This window comes from Eubalaena glacialis, chromosome 5 (genome assembly GCF_028564815.1).
Source record: "Eubalaena glacialis isolate mEubGla1 chromosome 5, mEubGla1.1.hap2.+ XY, whole genome shotgun sequence".
NCBI classification, from domain to species: Eukaryota; Metazoa; Chordata; class Mammalia; order Artiodactyla; family Balaenidae; genus Eubalaena; species Eubalaena glacialis.
The window spans coordinates 76,659,567-76,686,467 of NC_083720.1; the positions used below are offsets into that span (position 1 = coordinate 76,659,567).

General features: G+C 39.0%; 1 protein-coding gene across 1 annotated transcript in view; it reads left to right on the forward strand.

Moving 5' to 3' along the window:
• KIT (KIT proto-oncogene, receptor tyrosine kinase) overlaps positions 1 to 26,901 on the forward strand; it is an 84,364-nt gene that overhangs the window by 37,231 nt on the left and 20,232 nt on the right. Inside the window, exons 3-7 of the mRNA XM_061192308.1 lie at positions 2,792 to 3,073; positions 4,160 to 4,296; positions 10,510 to 10,681; positions 14,600 to 14,789; positions 17,541 to 17,656. Of these exons, the coding sequence (XP_061048291.1) occupies positions 2,792 to 3,073; positions 4,160 to 4,296; positions 10,510 to 10,681; positions 14,600 to 14,789; positions 17,541 to 17,656 (897 nt within the window). The remainder of the gene's footprint in view (positions 1 to 2,791; positions 3,074 to 4,159; positions 4,297 to 10,509; positions 10,682 to 14,599; positions 14,790 to 17,540; positions 17,657 to 26,901) is intronic.

Sequence of the window (26,901 nt, forward strand, 5' to 3'; positions counted from 1 at the left end):
GACTCTCACGTTCTCTGTACAGAAGGTTGCCGTGAAACTGACGCTGCCTCGCCTTAGTTTATCTTTTACTCTTTCCTGGGTGGGTAGCTGCAAAGAAAGACGCGTTGAAAAGCCACAGCTAGCCTCCGGGTGTGGTTCCATAATTGTTGAGCCGACCATGTCCTGTTCTTTGACATTCAAGAAGGTACTCTGTAATTTCCAGGTGGTAATGAAGTATCATTCTGCTTATGAATAGGATGGGTAGACAGCTGAATAAATAGGGAAACTGCTGCATTAGCCAAATCAGTCTCACAGAGCTCACAGATTTTCTTGATGGGGGAAGTCATCCCCAATAACTTAGAACTACACTTAATTATTACCGATTTAAGATGTTCGGATGCTTAAGTAATGTGTCTTAAACAGCAATGAAGGAAATTGGGACATTGCTGTAGGAACTATGACTCAAGTGACTGAGAAAGAATAGATGGAAAACTAACCAGCTATAGCCTCGAACCGTATTTCAGCCATTATGAGATAATTTGTTTGCAGAATAACTTAGGAAGGCTGGGAGGTGCATAATTTGTTTTGGAAAACTCTTTGAAAATTGGTCGAAATTATATGATAAGTATATTTCAATTATGTCATTGATTTTTGTGGGACACCCGATTTACAGATGGAAAGGACAATTTAAAAACATTTTAAGTGTAATCTGTTGGCCCAACCCTGTATCTGTATTATCTTTACACAGTAGAGGCGGCAGCATATTGTGTATACAGAATGAGGTTTGTATTTGCTTATATGAGGTCCCAGTCGACCGGAGGCTTTCCCAGTCCATGCCTGGTGTCCTGGCATAATTATTAAGAGTACCCCTTTCAGTCACAAGTATCCTGGTTTGGACAATCAAGTATTTGCCATAGCATTTCTGAAACTCATAAGCTCCCCGTGTGCATATCAATTTATTTGATTTCTAGAAGTTCTATTTATACATACCTTTCAAGGAATATGAATAGAGTGAAGCCCACATGTTAATTTATACTGTGTGGCCTCCTGATAGTTTTCTAGATTCTATTCAGAAGCTGGAAGATCCTGGAGACTGGGAACTCTGGAAAGAGGCCCACGCGGAGGGGTTAGGGTTTTGTAGGAATGAAAACACTAAACGACAATTTTATGATGATTCAGTTTTGTTCATTTTCAGTCTTTTTTTTTTTTTTTTTTTAATTTATTTATTTATTATTTTTGGCTGTGTTGGGTCTTCGTTTCTGTGCGAGGGCTTTCTCCAGTTGCGGCGAGCGGGGGCCACTCTTCATCGCGGTGCGCGGGCCTCTCACTGTCGCGGCCTCTCTTGTTGCGGAGCACAGGCTCCAGACGCGCAGGCTCAGTAGTTGTGGCTCACGGGCCCAGTTGCTCCGCGGCATGTGGGATCTTCCCGGACCAGGACTCGAACCCGTGTCCCCTGCATTGGCAGGCAGATTCTCAACCACTCGCCACCAGGGAAGCCCCATTTTCAGTCTTAATTGTACTCTATTGTTACTTATAAGCTGATTGAAATTTATCTTAATGAAGAAAGAATTGTGTAGAATGTCCCTGTGCTCAGGGTGTTCACCGGCTTGTTCTTAGAAACTTTCTGAAACCCGTGTTGTTACAAACAATGGAGATGCTGGTAATTCTCTCACTTTATAAGGAAAAACATCTGGACCCCTCCAGCTCCTTCTCCACATTGATGTACTCTGCACTGTTACTACTGGTTATCATCCAAGCTTCAGGCTAACCCATGGGGTTCCCATATTCCTTTCTTCTTAGCACATCTTGAGTACTGATAACACTGGTTAGTCGCCTTTTTAAACATTTCTTATTTTTTTCCCTTTCCTCTCATTGAATACCCTCACATGGCTCCTAGATCGTGGTCATTTTGCCTCCCTCTAAACCTCTATGTTCTTCTTTTAATTCATAGACTCTTTCCCATGCTTCTCGCTTAGTCTTGGAGGCGTATAGTACATATTTGACTTTGAAGTCAAGCACACTTGGGGACAAATGAGGCAAGTTATTGTATCACCAGAGGGAAATTATTTCACCTTTCTGAACTAAATAGGTCTTCTTACTTGTTAAATAGATTTAAAAAAACACATATGATTAGTTCAGAAACTGGTACAACATGGAAGTATATTTGGACACTTTTCAAAAAAGTGATAAAGGCTCACACAAAAGTAGAAGTTGTGTCAATTAGATAAGATCAAAACAAATTCCAGATTGGACAGTAGGTGGGAAAGTCCTGAACAAGGTATAATTCCACTTTTTCCCACCCTGTTAGATGCCATCAGACTGGCTTATTCTTGGCCCAGTTTCTTTGGAGTGTTACCTGCTGTAGAAAAAAAGTAACTATTACAATAAAATATTCCTAGAGCTTTAAGAGTTCAAATTGTGGTATCAGTCAGACCTGGCTTTGAGTTCTATCTTGCCATTTCTGGGCTGTGTCACTTAAGAAGAGTTACTGTTTTTGAGACTTCAGTTTATCGATAAAATGGTGATAATGATAGCGCCTGTCACATAGGGGTGTATTGAGGATTAAATGAGAACGAGAAGTGTGTAATGGTCCAGGCTTAGTGCCTGACACATGGAAAGTGTTTACTAAGTGTTAACTCTTCCTTATTAGTATGATTCGGATAAATTCTGCTTTTGTTTGCAAAGAATAAAGTCAGCAGCCATTTGGGCCACTAGGGATTGTTGTTATGAGCGGCAATATTTTAGATTTTTATAAAATGTTTTCAGTGTCTGTGACCAGCCATTCAAACTACTGATTGTTGATATGCTGTAGATCCTGAGAAGCTTTTCCTGGTTGAGCTTCCCTTGTACGGGAAGGAAGGCAACGACACGCTGGTCCGCTGTCCTCTGACAGACCCAGAGGTGACCAATTACTCCCTCACGGGGTGCGACGGGAAACCTCTTCCCAAGGACTTGACGTTTGTCGCTGACCCCAAGGCCGGCATCACGATCAGAAACGTGAAGCGCGAGTATCATCGACTCTGTCTACACTGCTCGGCGAACCAGAAGGGCAAGTCCGTGCTGTCGAAGAAATTCACCCTGAAAGTGAGGGCAGGTACGGGCCCTTGTTTGCTTTCTTCTGGGAGTCGGAGCATCCTTTGATCTAAAAGAAGACTTCTCTCTTCTCACTGGTCCAACTTAGTATGTCACTCAGGTAGCTTCTCGGATCGTTTCCCCCAGCCTCAAAATAATGCCGGCTGCTTGTGATTGCTTTATTTCACAGTCTCCATCCCATGTGTTGGGTCCACGACCACCTCCAGCTGGGTATGTCTACCAGGGATGGGCATTCAGATGGTCCTGGGGACAGTCTTTAAACCTACTGACATCAGGACATCCCAAAGTTTCATAATTGCACAAAGTGTTCCTTCCAAGAGAAACTCATTGGGAAGCCTTAGTTACACTGAAAAGATTAGCATACAGATTATTCACTCCTTGATTTACTATTGATCTATGAATTTACTTCCTCCTCAGCTATTTAATTTTAATACCTTCTCAAACTATTCACAATCTGAGGAGGAAAGTACCAGCTGACTTTGGACCTTGTTATTAATGTGGCATTATGTAGAATATTTTGATAGCTGGAAGATACCCAGATTTTTGTATTTCAGATATCATCTAACTCAACACCAGTTGGCATTTAGCTGTTGAGTAGTTTTTATTAAGGCTTTTGAAAAAGGATGCTCTTTGGAATTAAGGAAAGTTTGATTATTTAAAAACCTGTGATTTTAAGAAATAAGATGTTATTTTTACAGCACATGGGAAAGATGCCTGTTTGGTTAAAAGAATATAATTAGTTGTTGGTCACGTTCTCATGAAACCATCAAGTCAAATAAAGATGAAGGCAGCTTCACTATGCCAGGGCTTCTACCTATTTCAAAATAGCATTGCTCAGGATTATTATAATCTCAAAGTAGACAGTCTATCTTTTTCACTCGGTGTTAATGAAGTTACTTGAGGGATGTACAATTTAATTGCTGATGTCTTCAAATATACAAGTAATACAGATCGGTTAGTACCATACCTTATATCTTATTCAAAAGACCACAAAGTGAGCTGGGCACAGCTGAGGAAAAATGGTAAGTTAAAACGTTATGCTATACTACAGCCAGTTATTTGAGGGCCACGTTTCGTTTTATTCTAGCCATCAGAGCTGTACCTGTTGTGTCTGTGTCCAAAGCCAGCTATCTTCTCAGGGAAGGGGAAGAATTTGCAGTGATGTGCTTGATAAAAGACGTGTCTAGCTCTGTGGACTCAATGTGGATAAGGGAAAACAGCCAGGTGAGTGGATTGTTTTCTCCATTTGCCTCAATGTATCATTCTCTCTGTGTGGGAGAGTTGAAGATTTTTCTTTAAAAGAGTCTATTTTTTAAAAAATTTATTTTCTTGAAGTAGAGTTGATTTACAGTGTTGTGTTAATTTCTGCTGTACAGCAAAGTGATTCAGTTATACATACATGTACCTTCTTTTACATATTCTAGAAAAGTCTGTTAATTGTCCTGGGGATGGCTCAGCTGGTGTGTCTGTCAGGGGTGGAACTGTCGAGAGGGTGTACAGATGTGTATTTACCCCTTTCATTGCACCATATGTAGATGTGTACATTCATTATGAGTAACAAAGAAATGTCATTTTGTAAATTTATTTTGAGAAAGTCGTAGAGAAAACTTCAGACTTGTTATTACTCCATGCTGTTTCTTTGAATGACTTTCGTGGGGGAAAAAAAATTAATGGTTCAGTGAGTAGCTACCTTGATTTTTAAAGCTACTATGGCAACTATTCAGGCCAGATTATTTAAAATATTGGGGAAAGTTGCCAATTTTTTTCCTTCCATATTAAAAACATAAATCAATGGTCTCAGATGTTAGCCAAGAAGCCCTTCCCTCTGCCACGGAGAGGCCGATCCATTTGAGAGATTTCTTTTTGTATGGATCTGATTTCCTGCTTTGAGGCTGCTTACCCGAGATCAGGTTGCTAATGGTTTTCTATTTGTTTTAGTCGCTATTAATAAAATGGTTGTCATCAATCTGAAACATTTGGACACATTTAGGTTATCATTCATTTAACAAATGCATATTGAATGTCTACTGCATGTCAGATACCGTGTTAGGCATATCTTAAAATTAAATAAATTTTAGCCAGTTATATTTGAAGGTTTTTCTCCCTCTCTAATACTCGTATTAATAACAAGGTCTTTAAAATGTCCAGTTTCCCTAATATTTTGCCTTAAGATTCCCATTGACTGAGTTTTTAATAATTTTTGTTTGAATGATCTTGGCCAACTAGTTAATTTGCTATCATGGTAGTTTTTCTTTAGTACACACGTGCGTATTACATTGGAAGAAAGGAAATACTGTCTTTTCATCCTCCCCTTCCTCTTCTTCCGCCTCATGCTCTGTATTCAACATTGGCTGTTTCATGCCTGTTTAGAGAATCCTTTGCTAAACAAGTAACTATGGTGATTAGCATAATGCAAACCATTATGATGGCGTTCGTGTAGACCTGTGATGGATGATACCTTGCTAAGTGAAGCCTGCCATTAACAGGAGAGTGGAACCAGTGAGTCAGAGAAACAAGTCCTATCATAAAACCAATAGCTTACATATGAATTTTTGACTAACCTTATAGAACACAGTCCCATATTAATTGCCTTTCTATGATCCTTGATTTCAGATGAAAGAACAATTTATGGTTTGTGTAACTGAGCCTCTACGTAACTTGAAAATTAGCCTTTTTGAGATGAGAATTAAATTGCCCCAGGCAGTTTTGTTCTGAACCACTTTTTCCCAGGAGTCCTGCATGCCATTCCCAATTAATCCACTGGCGCTGGTAGATAAGCCTGCAGTGTTGGGAACTCTTTGGGGAAATCCCAGTGAGCACCTCCAAGGGTTAAGGAAAAGCAAATCACGTGCAAACAGTATGTAATGTGTGACTTGCAGATGGGGCTCATGGCTGTATGCCAGGGTTCATCCATGAATCTTTTATTGATATCCTTTGGCTTAATTTGGAATACCTAGCACTGTTACAGCACTATCAAATTCTTTTAAAAATCCTTAGTATTTGATCTGGATCATTTAGAATAAGTTAAACTCACAATGAAATTTAGGGTAAAACAACTGTTGTAGTATTTTTGCAACTGTTTGTTTTAAAACGTAAGAGAGTCTTGGAGTTTATTCAACACTGTGAATCTTGGTTAGCTTTTCTAAGGCTTCTAAATCCTCATATTTTTGCTTGCTTTTATTATGATCTTTGACAGTATCCTAAATTATGGCCTTCGGGTTTGGGTGTTGATGTTGTATCAATTATTAACACACTATTCCTTCTAGCACCAATGTATTCATTGTCCTGTTTAGCTCCCTAAACAGGGACTCCTGGGCTCTTGCAGGAACTAGAAGGAAGATACCAGGAATCTAGAATATAGTCTGTGACCTGCCCGTTGTCACTCTGCCTTTGCCGAGGGGAAGTCTGTAATATGATGGACTGGAAAAGGCCAGAGAAAAATGTCACTTCCCCTTTGTCTCTTCTTAACAATTACTCTCAGGCAGGAAAATGCCAGCTTTCTGCCAATTATTAGAAGAATCTCTTAGAAGGGATTATCTTCAAATCGACATAGTGCTCCAAACCGGAAAGGCCTTTAAAGACCTTTATTCTCTCATTGCCTTTTAAAAACAAAAGCTGAGACCATAGTGGCATCCTTGACTTGGCCAAGATCTCACAGTTAGTTAACCAAGCAGGTTTCTCTTCTTTTTAATTCCAAAACATTCAACTTTGGCAGTCAGCTTTTATGTATGCTTATCTTAGTGAAAAGAAATTTCCAAAAATATAATAACATGAGAAAAAAGAAATAGCTATAATTCTACCACTGTACATTAGCAGTACTGTGCAATAGAAATAGAATGTGAGCCTCCTATGTAATTTAAAATTTTCTAGTAGGCACATGACAGAGTAAAAAAAAAAGTAAAATTGATTTTAATGTATTTTATTTAACCCAATATATCCAAAATATTTTATCATATAATTAACATTAAAAAAATTTTTTTAAACATCTTTATTGGAGTATAATTGCTTTACAATGGTGTGTTAGTTTCTGCTTTATAACAAAGTGAATCAGTTATACATATACATATGTTCCTATATCTCTTCCCTCTTGCGTCTCCCTCCCTCCCACCCTCCCTATCCCACCACTCTAGGTGGTCACAGAGCACCGAGCTGATATCCCTGTGCTATGCGGCTGCTTCCCACTAGCTATCTATTTTACATTTGGTAGTGCATATATGTCCATGCCACTCTCTCACTTTGTCCCAGCTTACCCTTCCCCCTCCCCATATCCTCAAGTCCATTCTCTAGTAGGTCTGCGTCTTTATTCCCGACTTGCCCCTAGCTTCTTCATGACCATTTTTTTTTCTTAGATTCCATATATGTGTGTTAGCAAATGGTATTTGTTTTTCTCTTTCTGACTTACTTCACTCTGTATGACAGACTCTAGGTCCATCCACCTCACTACAAATAATTCAATTTCGTTTCTTTTTATGGCTGAGTAATATTCCATTGTATGTATGTGCCACATCTTCTTTATCCATTCATCTGTTGATGGACACTTAGGTTGCTTCCATGTCCTGGCTATTGTAAATAGAGCTGCAATGAACATTTTGGTACATGTCTCTTTTTGAATTATGGTTTTCTCAGGGTATATGCCCAGTAGTGGGATTGCTGGGTCGTATGGTAGTTCTATTTTTAGTTTTTTCAGGAACCTCCATACTGTTCTCCATAGTGGCTGTATCAATTTACATTCCCACCAACAGTGCAAGAGGGTTCCCTTTTCTCCACACCCTCTCCAGCATTTATTGTTTCTAGATTTTTTGATGATGGCCATTCTGACTGGTGAGGATGATATCTCAATATAGTTTTGATTTGCATTTCTCTAATGATTAATGATGTTGAGCATCCTTTCATGTGTTTGTTGGCAATCTGTATATCTTCTTTGGAGAAATGTCTATTTAGGTCTTCCTCCCATTTTTGGATTGGGTTGTTTGTTTTTTTGATATTGAGCTGCATGAGTTGCTTGTAAATTTTGGAGATTAATCCTTTGTCAGTTGTTTCATTTGCAAATATTTTCTCCCATTCTGAGGGTTGTTTTCTGGTCTTGTTTATGGTTTCCTTTGCTGTGCAAAAGCTTTGAAGTTTCATTAGGTCCCATTTGTTTATTTTTGTTTTTATTTCCATTTCTCTAGGAGGTGGGTCAAAAAGGATCTTGCTGTGATTTATGTCATAGAGTGTTCTGCCTATGTTTTCCTCTAAGAGTTTGATAGTGTCTGGCCTTACATTTAGGTCTTTAATCCATTTTGAGTTTATTTTTGTGTATGGTGTTAGGGAGTGTTCTAATTTCATTCTTTTACATGCAACTGTCCAGTTTTTCCAGCACCACTTATTGAAGAGGCTGTCTTTTCTCCACTGTATATTCTTGCCTCCTTTATCAAAGATAAGGTGACCATATGTGCGTGGGTTTATCTCTGGGCTTTCTATCTTGTTCCATTGATCTATATTTCTGTTTTTGTGCCAGTATCATACTGTCTTGATTACTGTAGCTTTGTAGTATATAGTCTGAAGTCAGGGAGCCTGATTCCTCCAACTCCGTTTTTCTTTCTCAAGATTGCTTTGGCTATTCGGGGTCTTTCGTGTTTCCATACAAACTGTGAAATTTTTTGTTCTAGTTCTGTGAAAAATGCCAGTGGTAGTTTGATAGGGATTGCATTGAATCTGTAGATTGCTTTGGGTAGTAGAGTCATTTTCACAATGTTGATTCTTCCAATCCAAGAACATGGTATATGTCTCCATCTATTTGTATCATCTTTAATTTCTTTCATCAGTGTCTTACAATTTTCTGCATACAGGTCTTTTGTCTCCTTAGGTAGGTTTATTCCTAGATATTTTATCCTTTTTTGTTGCAATGGTAAATGGGAGTGTTTTCTTAATTTCACTTTCAGATTTTTCATCATTAGTGTATAGGAATGCTAGAGATTTCTGCATTAATTTTGTATCCTGCTACTTTACCAAATTCATAACATAAAAATTATTGATGGGATATTTTACACTACTTTTTTCATATTATGTCTTTAAAATCTGGGGCATATTTTATATTTACAACACAACTCAATTTGGACCTACTACATTTCAAGTGCTCGGTAGTCTCAAGTGGTTAGTCCTTATAAATGCTATATTGCCCACATTTTTTTTTCATGTTTATTTTCTCTCTCCCCTCATGCATATGTATTAACACATGGTTGCTGTCTTAAGGTACACTCATTTTATGCTTTTTACATAAAAGAAGCATTTTTCTTATTTTCACGTATTCATAATTTTGATACCTGGTATACATTTAGGTCATCTCCAATTTTTCACCACAGTAAATATCTTGGAGCTTTTGTTTTCTATTGAGTTGTTTCCTTGAGATAAATTTGCTGGAGTTGCTCAGTGGTCTGAACATGCTTCCAAGTTGCTTTCCAGAAGGACTGTTCGGATTTACAGTACTGTCAGAATGGTCTAATGCTAATAGGTTCACCATAGCCTGGCCAGGGAATCACCCTTGATCTTGTTCCATGTCAATATCAGCTCCTGTTTATTTCTTTTTTAGTTGCTTCCCTCCCCCCATTGTAATAGGAATGTGTTCATGTTACAGAAAATTTGGAAGATGCAGAAAGCTCTATGCTATTCCTTTTAATCTTTTCAGAGAGTGGTTATAGTTTATATTATGGTTGTTTCCCCATGACGTTTTCCATACAAGAAATCTCTCCATGTCTTATCTGCAGATAAATATTAACAGTGGGATGGTGATATCATAAGAGTAAATGCACAACCTTTTCTCTTCAGCTCATGTGTAAATAATTTGGGATTTTGTCTTATATGTCTTATATACTTTGGAACTCCCTTTAATACTTGCCAAAATTCTGCTGGTTAAGAACTATAGGATGAATTTTCGAGTTAGTCTTAGACACTGTAAGTCTATTTTTATTCATGAAAATAATATAAATGTTAATAAAATAGAACGATTGTTACTAGTGATGTGTTTTCTTTCAATCACTGGGATGTAGAATAGAAAAAAATATATACAACAGGAAATATTGATAGGATATAAATATGCTGACTTGTAAAATATCAGTATCCTGTATTATTTCTTATATAAGAACTTTTAAAATTTGGCACTGTTAAAAAATATTTAGCACTGCAGAGAATTTGGAATTACGTATGCTGTGGTTATTAAGAAATGAATTTTCATGTTTTTCCAATCATTAATAATGACTATCTTTCAATATAATCCTGTAATATGAAGTGTTCCAATGACAGACTTGTCATGATGTTTTATTATACTTACTTAAGTAGTGTATAATGAATGCTAATATGGAGAAGTTAATTGCTGCTATTTTTAACTTATCTAGGAAAGATCCTGAATATAAATTTTATGGTAATCTTTGATTTTTTTCCCTCCCCTTCTGAAACCAGCAGACTAAAGAACAGGTGAAGAGGAATAGCTGGCATCAGGGTGACTTCAATTTTCTCCGTCAGGAAAGATTGACTATCAGCTCAGCAAGAGTTAATGATTCTGGCGTGTTCATGTGTTATGCCAATAATACTTTTGGATCAGCAAATGTCACAACAACCTTAGAAGTAGTAGGTAAATATCTCTGGGAATGGATAAATTACTGGCATAGTGAATGAAGAAATTACTAGATAGTTTCCTTTTTACGTTAATGGAATGTTGAACAGATTCTTAGGGTTTTTATTACTACTGAATGAATGGATGAATATATGAAAGAAAATGATCTTTGTAGCCTCTTCCAACTAGAGCACAAAAGCAAATTCTACCAATTTAATAGAGGCAAGTGGAAAGTTGTAACTATGAAGCTGTTTGAACATGTCATTCTCTGCTTACCTCCCCTACCTCAACAAATAAAATGTAGGTTGAGCCTTTCCAGAAACTCTAGTCCTTGCTGAATGACTTGAGTTTGGAAATGGATGGAGACTTTTGTCTGTGGAGGAATGCATATGCTTAGAGCTTAATGTATTTCTCTGAATCTTTTGGTGAGGTTCCTCAGCCTTTTGGTTTATCGTTTTATGATTCATGGGCTCTAGTCACCCTTTGTAGCAGAAAGGACTGAATTGGCTTCTCCTCCTCAGTACACCCCTGACCTCACCCTGTCATCCAGCCTTATAGGCTGCAGCATAAACCTTCAGGAAGGCAGCCCACCAGGCATGGGTCATTGATTCTACAGAGCATAAACTGAAACATGTAACCTGTGCCCTAACCCCATCATATCTGGTATACACAACTGGTTTAGTGTTCCGTGCTTTAGAAATCTTACTGAATATTTATTTCCCAAGCATCTACTTAATGAGATCAGAGTGTGGTATTTTGAATTACTGAAAATAATAATAATTTTAAAACTACTTTGTTTACACTTTTCTTGTCTTTTGAGTACTGTTTGCATTTAATCTATTTTCTTGTCTTTTTAATGCAACCATATTCTCAGTGCTTGACTTTGATTAAGTACTTGTAAGGTGGTGAAATTCATCATGAGCAATAATAAAATGATGTGATATTTGTTTTCATTTCTCTCCTTTCCCCCATATTTCTTCAATAATTTATGTACCAATGTTAGAGGTCTGCGATTTATCCCACAATAATCTCATATGATTTTGGCGTTTCTGCCCATGTTGTAATGGAAAGTATCTCACCAGACTGAACGTGAAAAAGACACTTTACTTGCAATTACAGAGCCAGCCCAGAGAAAGGGTACTACTCTGTCCCTAAACGTGATTGTGAACCATTTATTAATTTGAATAAAAGGCTATGCTTTTAAAATATTAAACTCCATAAGTGCTAATTTGCTAAGTTGATTAGGGAGCATGTTGATATATCAGCTTCAGCTCCAGAAAGCAATTAGTAGGGATGTTTGGAGCTTATTGTTGTATGTAATCAGATTTTTAAAATCCATTCATCAATTTCCAAGAATATAACTGTATAACTGGAAAGACTTGAGGCCGTGAAACCTGAATCTGGCTCTGTACTGTTTCAGGAGTGGGTTGGGATGGGACGAACAGTAAGAGACAAAGAGAAAAGTAATTTCTTTAGGGGCTGGGAGTAGGATTTGGACACAGTGTGGAGTGGCGCAAAACACAAGGCTTCGGGGTGGCCCCAACCAGGTTTTGAGTTGGAGCTCTGCCACTTAACTTTCAAATGCACCCCACTTTAACTCTGCCTGCATTTTCTCTTCCGAGAAACATAGCCACTAACTCCCAAGGCTGTGGAGGGAGAAAGGCCATATATTTTGCAGATGTGCCTGGCACAGTGTTTGCACTTGATTAAATGTTAATGTCTCATCAATTTCTTAAGTCATCCTCTGTAACAACCCAGGTGGGGTTCTTTGAGTCTAATAATTCTTACACTTCATGAATTTGAAGCTGTGTCCTATTATAGGACATAAAACTATATTGAGCAAACTGGACTGTAGAAAACTCAGGAGAACTTGAGTATTTTGTACATGATGATAGGGAGAGAAATCAGTGGAAATATTCTTGTCTGTGGTGTTTGAATATTTTGCATTGTGTGATATCTTTGAATTTATGACCTTGAGTACCTGAAAATTTAACGTAACATTCAGACAAAACGTTTATTTCCTCAAAATTAATCTAAATTAGCTTAAAGAATGGCAAGGGTGTACCATTTATGATTCCGGTATTAGAACAAGGTGGTGTTCTCATTTCATTTGGATGATTTTTGATTTTCACCTGAAAAACATTTTTTCCATTGATACAAAGGACAGTTTGACTCCATTTTTTTATTCTGAATCTGTAGGAAACTAAAGGAGAGTTAAATACTCTAATGTCAACTTCATGTGGGCCATCAATATATTTAACCAAACAGTGCCAAAGACAATGGCACTGTTTGGGTAAATGATAATATAAAATGCTATAATTAATTTTCAAATTTTGAAAAATAAATAGAAGATTAAAGCTCTTCCATAATTCCACTAACTTGATATAACCATTTTTAGGATTTGGTATATGGTTATATTTTTATATGCAACAGGATTTTAATTATACACACAATTTTATGTTCTCTCTCTTTCTCACTTAAAGTACGTGGAGACTCTAGGCTGTGCTACAGTAAAGAGACCAGCCTTGGCTTCTCACAGACCTGTATTCACATGTAGGCTCTGCTTTGGGTAGCCAGCTATATGGCTTTCCAGGACTTGATTTCTTTTTCATCTATAATTAGGGGTTACGAGCGTTCTCTTTCAGTATTGTTATAAGTTAAATGTTTGTCATAATTATTAAATAAAGTGTATGCTAAAGAACTTAAGGCAGTTCTTGGCACATAGTAAGCATTCCATAAATGGAGGCTATAAATATGATATTGGCCATTATTTTATTATGGTCTTTTTCAAGCTCTTCCTTGTATTATTATTATTATTATTATATAATAATTTCTAAGGGCTGCTTTATTTACTTAACCAGTTCTCTATTTTCTCATTTTTAAAATTATTATGACTAGTGTAAATAGCATTTCTTTTTGCATGTAGCCATCTACCTCACTAAGAAGAGTTCTCGGATTAAATTGAAAAATAGATAATTTTTAAAAATCTATATTGCTAAATGCTTTCCAAAAGAGTTGTGCCCGTTTACAAAGTGTAATTCAGTGTGCTACTTTAATTACACTTGCAAAATTATTGAGTTTATTTCAGATTAGTTTTGCTATTTTTCCATAGAGTGGGTATACATTATTTTTTAACAGCTTTATTGAAGTTTTGCTATTTTTAATATGTGAAAAGGGATGCCTTATTTAAATTAGTAGTTTATTTTTCCTTCTATATTTTCATGTCCTCTTTTTCCTATTACCTTAATTAATTTTCCTATATATAGATATTTTTTGAAAATGTTTATGTATTCAGATTTGTCTTTTATGATTTTTATTTCTTTGGTTACTTCTAAAAAGCCTAGAAAACTCCTCTCGCCCTCCCCTCCACAAAGTTTGATAGAAGTAAGTTCCGTTGTTTAGTTAAAAATATGGTTTAATTATTAAAATACTGTCCTTGATTCATTTGTGATATATGATATGACTTATAAGATCTAAGTTTATTTTTCTCTAAATACTAAATGACATTCTTGCAACATTTTTATTAAATATTGGGGCTCTCTTCCCCTTCTTGATTTATGACATCTTCTTATCACATATACAATTATATTGGATCTGGGTATGGGCTAACTATTTAGTCCAAATACTTTTTAGCCTAATAAACATCAGGAGTGGTAGTTCTAGAAGATTTATAAGATGGTGATAGATGTTTAACAGACTTGCTTAAGAGACAGAGATAAGAGAATAAACATTTCCAACGTGTGTCCTTTCTCACTTTATGACCGTGATTCTCCAAGAGCAAAATAAAATGTAAAATGGCTAGTCAAAATTCTTACTTGTCATTGCCAATTAATATTGGAAATCAGTCAATATCTTTATAATCCAAAGATGAAGTTTTGTTATTTGTCAAGATTTTGGGGATAACAGTTTCTTTCTGTCTCATTCTGCTGTGATTAGATAAAGGATTCATTAATATCTTCCCTATGATGAATACAACAGTATTTGTAAACGATGGCGAGAATGTGGATCTGGTTGTTGAGTATGAGGCATATCCCAAACCTGAACACCGACGGTGGATATATATGAACAGAACTTCCACTGACAAGTGGGAAGATTACCCCAAGTCTGAGAATGAAAGTAACATTAGGTAAGAAAAGGGCCTTGTTTGGGGAATTACACGTTACCCCCACCCCGTCCCTTTGGCTTACCGGATCCTATTTCTGTGACCCATCAATGTATGAGAGGACAGCTGATACAGAAGGAAGTTTGGGGCTGCTTCCTGAGTCGTCATCATTTCATTTTGCTATGTGTTTAGAGCACACAGAAAAGTCCATGCGTCAGTTTTCTTGTTTGTAAATTGGAGGATAGTTCTCTCCTAGAGTTCTGAGGATAGTTCAAAGCAGTGACTAGCATATACTAGGGACACATTAAATAATTCTCTTCAGAGAAAGAGAAATGTTAGTGCCTTTAATCATTTTTTTAAAACTGTAAGAAAACTAAGAATCATTAAGCATCTTTGGGCCAGGCGGTGAACCCAAGTTTCTTTTACATCAGACCTCTCGCCCTCTTTTTTTTTTTTAATTTTTATTTATTTATTTATTTATTTATTTATGGCTGTGTTGGGTCTTCGTTGCTGCGTGCGGGCTTTCTCTAGTTGCGGTGAGCAGGGGCTACTTTTTGTTGAGGTGCATGGGCTTCTCATTGTTGTGGCTTCTCTTGTTGAGGAGCACGGGCTCTAGGTGCACGGGCTTCAGTAGTTGTGTCACATGGGCGCCGTAGTTGTAGCTCGTGGGCTGTAGAGTGCAGGCTCAGTAGTTGTGGTGCACGGGCTTAGTTGCTCTGCGGCATGTGGGATCTTCCTGGACCAGGGCTCGAACCCGTGTCCCCTGCATTGGCAGGCGGATTCTTAACCACTGCGCCACCAGAGAAGCCCCAGACCTCTCATTTGATCCTCAAAACACTTATAATAAAAACAGGGCTTCCCTGGTGGCGCAGTGGTTGAGAGTCTGCCTGCTAATGCAGGGGACACGGGTTCGAGCCCAGGTCTGGGAAGATCCCACATGCCACGGAGCAACTGGGCCCGTGAGCCACAGCTGCTGAGCCTGCGCGTCTGGAGCCTGTGCTCCGCAACGGGAGAGGCCGCGATAGTGAAGAGGCCCGCGCACCGCGATGAGGAGTGGCCCCCGCTGGCCGCAACTAGAGGAAGCCCTCGCACAGAAACGAAGACCCAACACAGCCAAAAATAAATATAAAAATAAATAAATAAATAAAATATTTTTTAAAAATTAAAAAAAAAAAAAAACAGTAGCAATAGTGACACTTCATGTAAGCTGTGTGTGCTTTTATCCTGCCATGTGCTGTTCAAAGTCCCTCATGTACATTAACTCAATAATTTTTGTCCTCACAAATCCGATGAGGAGGCACTCTTACTTCCCTTCTTTCTATAGAAGAGGAATCTGAGACCTAGATGGGTTAATTTGACCAAGAGCCCACGGCTGATAAGAGGTAGGTGCCTAGATAGAGTTAGTATTTTTTCCTAGTCAGGAGCTCTTGGCTGTTGTAAGAGTGTGGATAAGAAAGGATGCTGTCCTGGGCCTCGGTCTAAGGGTTGGAGGGAAGAGGATGGATTGGGAGGTGTCCAGGCTTCCTCCTTAAAGGTGATCGAAGGGGTAGGAAAGAGGCAGGAGCTGAAGATGCTCTCAGAAGGCTGGTTGTGGCAGCCAGGTTGGATGGTAAGAGGCAATACTGTTCGAGGGGGAGGGGAGAGGGAGGGGGCAAAGGCAGTGAGCTCAGCTTGGGGTTTGTTGAATTTGAGGTTGACTGTGGGATCTTGAGCAGGGATGTTCAGGTAGAATGTATCGTAGGTCAGGTTCCCTGGATGCAGTGCCTGCAGGAGGGATTCACAGGCAAGGTCTTCATTAAAGGAGAGAGAGACCTGGCGGGGAGTTGGGGGGAACAGGGTAGAGAGGGGAAAGGAGAGAAGAAAGGGTGTGGGTGAGCCACAGTCCGGTCCCAGGGACACTCTGGACTGGGGGCGTGGGACGTGAGCATAGGTCTGTAGAGGAAGAAGGCATAGGACAGGGAGGTCTGGACTAGAGGTCAGGATTTGAAAGTTGTGAGCAGACAGTAAGTAGTTCAGGGGAGCGTGGATTGCCCAGGGAGCACGTGCAGTGTGAGAGGAGAGACTGAACCAGCCACCGCGTGTCGAGTCGGTTGTGGGGGTCAAGGGGCGCCCAGGGCACTCCATCCACGCTGGAGCCCGTGTCAGTAACGCCCCCGATGGTGGTACTGCGCGCTCAGCTATCACAGCCATCTATGATGTCCTTGCTGTGAAACAGAAGGTCGAATAACACATGCTGCAGAGGACACTGGGAAGAAGCAGCGGGGGGGGGGGGGGTAGGAGGAAAGCCAGGAGACGGTGGTGTCACAAGAAGGAAGGTGAGGGCAGCGGTATTGACCTTGCTGTGTGACCCTGAAGCATCTGCATGGAGACACCTACATGGAGATGCCTGCCAGCCTGGCGTTTGCCAGGCAGGTGCTGCTAAAGCAGGGCGGGCGAGTTCAGGACACTGATGAGAGGGAGGTTGAACAGAGGACCAGGGCAGAGAAGGATGCGGCCGTGGGGACAACCCAGGAAGAGGAAGAGGCTGCCATCTCTGTGAGGTTGCCTTTATGCTGAGGGAGCCTTTCCCCACTCTGTATTCTCACACGCCAGGCATCTGTTCCAAATGAAATATATGTGTGTGTTCGTGTTTGTTCATGTGGATCTTGTTAATACTGAATTAAGTGGGGTATATTTTTCCAAAATAAGCATGTATTTCCGGGTAGAAACTGATAAAGCCACACGCTCTGAGGCAGGCCGTCCACAGGTGACTGATGGGTTGTCCTTTCTTTGTAGATATGTAAGTGAACTTCATCTAACCAGATTAAAAGGGACCGAAGGAGGCACTTACACATTTCTCGTGTCCAATTCTGATGCGAATTCTTCCGTGACATTTAATGTTTACGTGAACAGTGAGTAGAACGAATGGCTCCTTATCTTTTTATTTTTTTATTCTTTTAAGTTGTGGCTAGTGTTTGTAACAGCTGCTGCACTGAGTTCATTGTGTACTGGGTCAATAACGTTTCATGATAATTTGACCTTAACAAAGACCTCGTGGTTTGGTGGTTGGAAGACTGTGTACAGAAACCAATTCCTTGTCCTACATTTCACTGACCACATGACCTTGTAGCTGGTGCTCAGATGCTGGGTGCTGCCTTTGAAGTCAACAGAGGAGCCATAGAAGTTAAAAATAGCAAACAGTTTGAGGGAGAATGTATTCTTACTGATTGTTGAAATGGGGAGCCGGAGGTTGAATAGGAGCTAGATGATGGTATTAGGTGGGAAAGAAGTGCTATCAAGCCCTGACAAACAGTTTCTCGTTACAGCGCTTTCTCTTTCGGGGTTGGGGTATTCTTTGTGTGAGATGAATGCAGTATCGATCAGCCCAGTGGGTCCCTACTGCGTACCGTGTGGAGCCTGTGGGAGAAGGGAGCAGGTGGTTTGGGGTGGGAGGATGGCAGTGGACCTGGGAACCTGAACACCTGAGCCCTGTGTGGCCCACATCGCACAGTGTCTTGGGGCAGCTTCTCTGCACAGAGGCTGATGCCTGGGGCTGTGCTCACCAGCTGGGACTTCTGCCAAGTGTAGGGCCTGCTCTTGGCTCTGCTCTGGGGCCACCTGCATTTCCCAGGAAGGGTGGCAGGTGCCTGCCACACCACACCAACCAGGGGACCAGAGGCAGGAGGCCTCCAAAGACACGGAATCCCAAGGGACCGGCCCACAAAATGACCATCGGAATTAGCCATCCGGGGCATGGCGGGGGGGTGGGGAGGGCGTGAGGAGACAACCTGGAACATTCCCTAGAGAACAGCTTAGTAACAGTTTGTGTGTGTTGGGCTGCAGGATGGGAGCCAATTCCCTGTCCTCCAGGAGCTTATCACTTGCTACGTAGAGTGATTTTCCATCGTTACTTCACTGACGCTGCCGCACACTAGCGTGGTGGCGAGCGTGATCCCTTTACAAATGAAGACAGGAAGCAGCTAGCAAGTGACACTCAAGACAGGTTTTTGATTGCTCATCTGGAGTCTTTTGTCAATTCCAGCATTTCCAAAATCGTATTTCCTGAACAAGGTGTTAACATGTATTTAGATAAAGAGCGTTACATCTGCGTAAACATTTTTCTTAACTGTGGACCTTCTCAGCATCCTTCATATGCTAACGCGTATTTTGCCTGCCCAGGAGGAGGCATGGGAATGAGCATACATCTCACATGTGTATGACCACAGAACTCTCCTTTTCCAAGGGAAACATGTTAATTAACATCTCAGTTCCTGGGAACAGTTTTGATTATATGGTATCTCATTGGCCTGCAATTCAAATATCTCTAGATTAATTCAGATGTTCATCAGAAGAGTTTAGTGTATTACACATGGGCAAAACTACCTGCTTACCGTTCAAGTAATTGAAGAGGTGATTGCAGGTAAATCACTATCCTTGCAAGCATCATATCCGTACTGTCCATACAAAACTTTATTTAGGGTGTTCTAGGGCAGTGCTCCTCAAACTGTCTGTGGTAAAGGACCTTTTGTATTTTTAATTTCCAATTCCTTCTGGATCAATACTTCTTATAAAATACAGAAAGAACCAGTCACTAAGAAAGTGAGATGGAAAAGAACAAAGATATATAAAATCCCAAGAATGGATTTTTTTATTATTAGATTCAACAGATCCAATTAAGTCAAATTGCTCCTTCTAAATGCTTAGTCTCGGTTTCTATGCTTAAGTCCTGTGGACCAGTACCAGTAGATCATGGACATGGCCTACTCGACAGGCCTCACTTTGAGAAGCTTAGTAGTTGGGAATTTTATAAAATTTTGTCGTTTGCATTTCTCTTTCCCTGGCTTCAAGGTCCAGGGTGCATTAAGATCTGTCTCTTTCCCCCTTGTTCCTGCTTCCGTTTGCCAGTGTGTGTGGTCTGCCAGTCAGTCATGAGTCACTGACCTTAGAAAGACATCTCTGAAGTCACCCTTACTTTTCTCAGGGTGACAAAATTGCTACCTTTTTACTTACCAGCCTAATTTGCCATCCGACAGGATCGGTGTTAATGACCTCTGCTGGTGAATTCACGCCTGTTTGAAACTAGAGAGGAAATGGCCTGAACTGTCCCAAATGATCCTTTCTTGGACTCCCTGTTAGTGCAGGAGTCCTTTTCTATTGTATATTCTGGGGCCCGGGTCACAAATACCTCCCAGCACGTACTGAGCTCCTGCTTCATGGCACTGGGCACACAGATGAGGGTGTGTAGTGTCTGCCCTCGTAGGTTAAGCTCTTCAGGGAGTCTCTTCATTGATGTCAGTTTATTACAAACACTAAGCTGACTATAAAGGCATTTATTTCACTTACCTAACACGTTGGATTTCTTGATCTCCAAATGCTTTGACAGAGGTAGCATTTTTGTGTGAATCTTTTATCTGTTTCTTATGAAGTATGTCCCAATTGCTCTTCACAGATATAGTTAGCTAATTTCTTTGTTAACTTTATTTTGTGGATTGAAAAAAAAAATTCTAGTTGATGTATCATGGGGCAAGATTTTTTTTTTAATGTTAAATTTAAAATCAAAAGCTAAAAATAGTTTTAAAATTTAAACTTGGACCAGTTGTGTCTATTTTGACATACCATTTTAGCTAAGCCAAATACATATGTAGATCTGCTGCATGTTTTATTCTGTAAATAAGCTTAGCCCCAAGGGTGAAAGGAATTGTGCTCTGCAAAAACTAGAATGAATAAAAATCAGAATAATAAATGCATGCTATTAGTGTAGAAATTCAGGCTACCTTCACTCAGTGATGGGGATGCATAATTGCTTAATAGATTCAGCTATGAGAAATGCTCAGGAAGATCCTTGATTTTGAATAGTTAAATGTTTGGTGGTTGAAGAATCCATTTGTTTTGAAAATTCCACATGTAGATTTGAGGATATTGTGCGTGCGTGTGTGTGTGTTTGTGTTTTAATCACTTATGTGGGAGCCTTTAAGAGAAAAATATGTATATGTTAAACTTGAAAATGTTTTAATACTGTTTTTAACTTCTCTAACAAGCCATGATTTACATGGGTCTGGTAAGTAGGCTCACTGACATTAAAGGTGGTTTATAATGGCCAAAAAATGAAACAAAAAAATCAGTGATTCTTTGCATTGAACTTGCATTACAGTAATTACTCTTGAATTGCTTATTGAAGATGTATACAGAAATCAGATTCTTAGTTCTAAAAAGAAGTTTGATATCTTCGGTGAAAATGGCCGTTTCCCTTTCAGATCAAAATTGGGAGGAAAATAGAGTTCTAAGAACTATAATACTACCCAAAAGTGCTTTCTTAATAGGCACTACTCTTTCCAAAATTCCTGCAAATGTTAGAAAAAGTGACATCACCAAGATTCTGTAGGTAGCCTGTGATAATGGATTAGAAACCTGTGGTCTCTTTGGTTACGATAAATGTCATGCAGTAAAGGTTTTTATCAGATCCAGGACAAATAAAAGGCCAAACACGTATTTTAACCCTGATTTTCTACTTGGCTCCTCTCTCTCTCTCTCTCATACACACACACTCACACACACATACCACATTTTCTTTACTCATTCATCCACTGAAAGAAATTTATGTTGTTTCCATACCTCGGCTGTTGTGAATATGACTGCAGTGAACGTGGGAGTACTGATAATCCTTCGAGATAATAGTTTTGTTTCCTTTGAATTTATACCCAGAAGTAGGGTTGATGGATCACATGGTAGTTCTATTTTTAATTTCTCGAGAAACGTCCATACTGTTTTCCATAATGGTTATACCAATTTACGTTCCCACCAACAGGATACAAGAGTTCTCTTTCTCCACATCGTTGCCAACACTTGTTTTCTTTTGTCTTTTCAATAATAGCCATGCCGACAGGTGTGAGGAGATATCTCATTATGGTTTTGATTGGCCAGTAACTTAAAATGACACTAGTAGCATTATAAAATGTTAACTGGTAGCATTTCCAGATCAGTATTATGAATTTAAAATTTGTAGCAAATGATATACGAGAGCCATAAATAGATCCCTCTCCAATCTCAAAGGTCTGTCCTTTAATGACAGACCTATCAGTTGAGTGAGAGTATGGTGGTACTCAGGTGGTGGTACAGGAAGGCCATCAGGACAAGTAAGGTCTAGAGAATGAAAGGGCTTGCCTTTCATCTTTGGGATTACACAGAACACACATAATGTTAAGCTCGATTGGATATCCAAACAACTGCTGAACTCTACACCAAATTAATTCTCAAAATCACCGATTTCTCTCCATTTATGGCAGAGTGTTAACAGGGGGTTGAAACAATTTAAGGAAATGCTAAATAATGTATTATTTCTAAACCACGGCATCATATAATTAACATCCTGTCTGGTGTAAGCAATTATTTATAGATCGTACAATATACCCAAATCAGTCAAAGTAATAAATCATCCAGAATGAGGCTTCTTCATGGGAATGTTTCCCTTTGACCACATCTACAGAATCTGAGCTGCTTTTTATATATTTTTTATTTTTGGTCATAGTTAAATCCAGTTATGGATAGCTAAACTATCCTTCTTCCAGGGAGAAGCCACCCTAAGTGCAACACTGTGCTAATAAACCACATGCGCAGCCCACTATTTGCCGTAGGTGAGGGTAGACCTAACAGGACAGCCGTGTAGCTAGATGGCTTTGGACAGTCTGCCAGCCAGCCAGCCAGCCATCTGGGTCATCCACCTGGCTGGAAGTTTCAGTGACTTTATCCAGGGTAAAATAATACCCGTGGTGGCCGTGCCAGTTTGGGGGTTAGGGGCACCTTTCCAGATCCTCATGAGACAAGAGAACAAAGTTACTAGGACTTTGCCTTTTGGGAAGGTGGAAATGTTTTCCTACCTCTTAACCTGTTAGCCTTTCTATTTCCATTTTTTAAAGATGATAGGGCCTTCCACACATTTGGGTGTCCAAACCATACTTGCATTAGAGGCTAAAATTTTAAGACTTACTGCTAACACACTTATCAAGTTTTACTTGAGAAGCTTTGTTGTTTAGTGTTTTTCTGTTTCTTCTTTTCTTTTTTCCTACTCGGTGGATTCTATTAGACCTACTCCTATACTAAATTACTGGAATTCTTCAACATTAAATAAAGCTAGTGCTAAATAGACCTCCTTTCTCTGATTTATTTACTTGCTTTTGAGAGTTTGCTGTAAGGCTACCACAGTAACCAGAATGTAGCCTGGTTTGTGCAAACATTTGTATACATGTGTTTTTAGATTAAAACAATTTTTTCTTATTATAAAAATGTTATATGAAGGATAGGATAACTTGAAAATACAAATAGGCAAAAATAAGAATCAAACAAGTTTTAATTGTACCTTTTAAAGTTTATTTACATGTTATGGATTACCAGTGCTAATATATCTCTTATATATATCTTTACAGACCATTTTTAAAACCTTTTTTGTTTTTTGCGGGGCGGGGGGAACAAGAATGAGGTTCTTTTGCTAACCTTGCGTGTTTTGGTGCTGAGCAGTGAATGCATTGTAAGCAACCTTCCATGCCATAATAGTTCTTCTACAGTATTGCTTTGGTAATCTCATTGCATGGCTATTTCATAATTTCTTTAACCCGTATCTGATACCATTTTGAGACATTGTGGTGTGTGAGGGTGGGACTCTGAAATGATGTGACTGAGTTTTTAAAGAAACCAACCAAATGGTTATTTAAAGTTTATAATTATCTTGTTTAATCTCAAATGAGCGACCTCAGCTAAGTGCCTGGAAGTTGATAAGGTTATCATCTGTCATCTTTCGTGCTCCTATGACTCGAACATATGTCACGGAAGATACACTGTGCTGGCTTGCAGGACAGTTCCAAATTAAGGAATAATTTTCAGATCTTCTTAGTAGTTAATCTATGTAAAAATAGTTTCTTATCTTTCTACATTAATTTTTTTATAGGTAATTTGAGATACTTGACAGCATCTGAAGTCTGTTTTTATTTTCTTTCCCTGAACTTGAAATGAGTTTTTGTTCTTAAATTGCTTGGGAGTTATGAGTGTTGTTTTTGATGTGACACTTTAATATCTCCTTCTCCTTATGAAGAGGATCTCTGTGGATGCAAGAATTGCTATAGACATTTAAATTGGAAGAAAAAAGGAATATCATGGCAACCTACTTTAGAGTTTGATTCTCTTGTATTTTGACAAAATTTAGGAAATGTGTTGGTATCATTTTTCTTTCATGTCTCATTAGAAAGTTGGTCTGGTGGGGTCTGTTGGTAATTTGGAGATCTGTTGAAACGCTGAACCAGTTGGAGGACAGGGTAACCCATCTAGATCGTTAGGCCCTTTTTTGGTGTGGTCTGGCCATTATTTCATGTTTATGGTGGAAAAGCAGGAGAAGAGGTTTAGGTTTGGAACCATGTAAGCTTCAGCTAGAATTGACCCCGGACTTGGGATATACTTTTGTAAAAATAATAGTCCCTTTCATATTAGTGGAACTGCTGCTCTATGGAAATTTCCTTCCCAGTTGAGCCACATGTGTTCTTACATCAAATTAGCCCCCTTCAGTTACAAATGTATACAGCGTCATCTATAATGTAGTGGAAATTTAAATTAATCCAAGAATAGGTACATAATCTTTCCATGGGCATTGTGTCAGTAACCCTTCTCTTCCACTTCTGAATTATGTGGCAAATTGAATTCACTACTCATACAAAGTAGAAAAATAGCACTTTATCACATGCCTGCACTCCTTGGCAGCAGGGAGGGTTGCATTGTGATATGTGTACACATCCCCCCTCCCTGTCTAGGTCACCCAGTGATGGTGCTCCTGTAAATTGGGCGCAGTGATTCTGGCTGAGGAAGGCTTTTTCCAAGTAGTTTCATCATTTTTTTTAAAGCTAACTTTCAGGATAAGGAGATCTTTTTTGATGGCTGTTTAGAATAAGGATTGGCAAACTATAGCCCTCTGGCCAGATTTGACAAGTATCCTGTTTTTGAATGGCCCATAAGCTGAGAATTTCTTTCTTTCTTTCTTTGAGGTGGCGGGTGGGTGGTAGGAATGGTTGGAAAAAAAAACCCCAGAAGATTTGTGAGATGTGAAAATAAAAGTCAAATTTCAGTGTGCGTGAATAAAATCTTATTGGAACACAGCCTTGCACGTTTGCTTACATGTCTATGGCTATGTTTGTGGCAGAATCGAGTATTTGTCAGAGACCTATGGCCTCTAAAATGTAAAATATTTACTGTTTCACCTTTTACATTAAAAGTTTGCATACCTTTCATTTAGGACATCACTTCAGTAGGAGAATGATTTTTTTTTTTTTTAAATGATAGACACTCTGCTAAACAGAACTGGATGTAGGACACTATAGTTGAAGTTTTGTTTCATTTGTTAAACAAATTTCTATTAAAGTACCCATACGCCAGTTGCTGGATATCTTTAAGAATGTATAAAACAAAATGTATTTTCTTTAATTTTTTTTTTTTATTGAAGTATAATTGATTTACTATGTTGTGTTTCTGGTGTACAGCAAAGTGATTGAGTTGTGCATACATATATAGTACGTATATTCTTTTTCGTATTCTTTTCCATTATGGTTTATTACAGGATATTGAATATAGTTCCCTTATAGGACCTTGTTGTTTATCCATTTTATATATAATAGTTTGTATCCAAAATGTATTTTCAAAATATCTGTTCTGGGGATTTTTTTGTTTAAGTATTAAAAAAGTATGATATTCCTTTTATAAGTAAAAGTTAACCTGAGTTTTTTAATACTTCTATTTTAGTTGATTTAAATTCCTTTATTATAACGATATTATGGCAGGAATGTAGATTTGACTCAGAGCCAAACCAGGATAGTGACAAATTGCTACCAAGCATTGCTGTATTGCCATTAAATATCATGGGACCTACAATTGTAAAAACATACTCAACCGTAAGATTCCTCTTCATTTTGTCTTTTGTTGTATGGACACTTAAGTCTGTGTTCTTTGCTGATTAGAGAGTGTGGGCAGATGCGCATTTGTAGCAGGAGTTGGTGGAGGTAGTTAAGTTGAGCCAAGAACTATACTCAGTGCTTCCCACCCCCCCACCCCAGCTCTTGTTATCTGTGCTGTGTTCTTTAAAATTCGATTTGTTCTTGCCTTCCGTATGGACATGATGTTGGTGAAAAGGAATATTTTGTAAGATCACATATCTGTGGGGTAAGTCAGCAAATGGTTGGGATTTTTAATTGTGTGAGCAGTAAATTCTCAGAAGAGTTATAAGCACTCTGAAATCTGCCTACGAGCTGATCAGTGTTGTCGGAGACGCCAGATGACTGAGGTCCACAATGCTTTGAAAGGAGACAAGGCTAATTTTTATCTCCACGGGAAATACATAGCTTATACACCTCTTAGGCTTATCTAAACCTCCAACTTGGGAGGAATTAAGGAATGTGTCATTTGGTATACTGCTGATTGCAGAATATCTAAGAAAACACAGCTCAGATTTAACCTGGAGAATTGCAGGGAGTTATGTGTCTTTAAAAGCAAAATGTATGTTTAATGCCTTAGACGGTGCGTTGAGGCACTTACAAAATGCAGATGAGCCCAGATTTTCATTTTTAGGAATCAGAATTATACCTAGCTCATTCTTTATGCATTAAACATTTTTTGTAGGGCAACTTGCCATGTACAGCCCAAACTGTACTCATGTAATTTAGCCTTTTCAGAATGAGGTCTCTTGTCCCCAACATTAGGGACAAGGCTGGAATTAGGATGAGGCAGGAGAGATGCCTAGGTTGCCAAATTTAAGGAGGTGCTCACTCAGGGTGCCAACTTGTATTTGCAAGACCTAGAGGGTGAGAACCTTCTTAAATTCCTCGCCTTAGGTGCTTTTCTTGCCTCACTCTAGTCCCGGCCCTGATAGGGTCCCTTGAAGATTCTCTAAAAAAGCCCTTTGCTGGGTCAGATGCTCAACGTATTAAATCTCTGGAGGTGGGGCCCGGGAATGTGCATTTTAACCTCATCTCCTCATGCTTCAAATGCACAGTGAAGTTTGAGGAGCCCTCTGAGCTTGGTTTGCCAGCCTAAGGTCCAACAGGACAAAAGCTGCTCTATTAGCCTTAGGTTAGGTTGGGATAGTAGCTTAAAAATCTGCCTAATTAACCAGCACACAGGAACAAGTAGG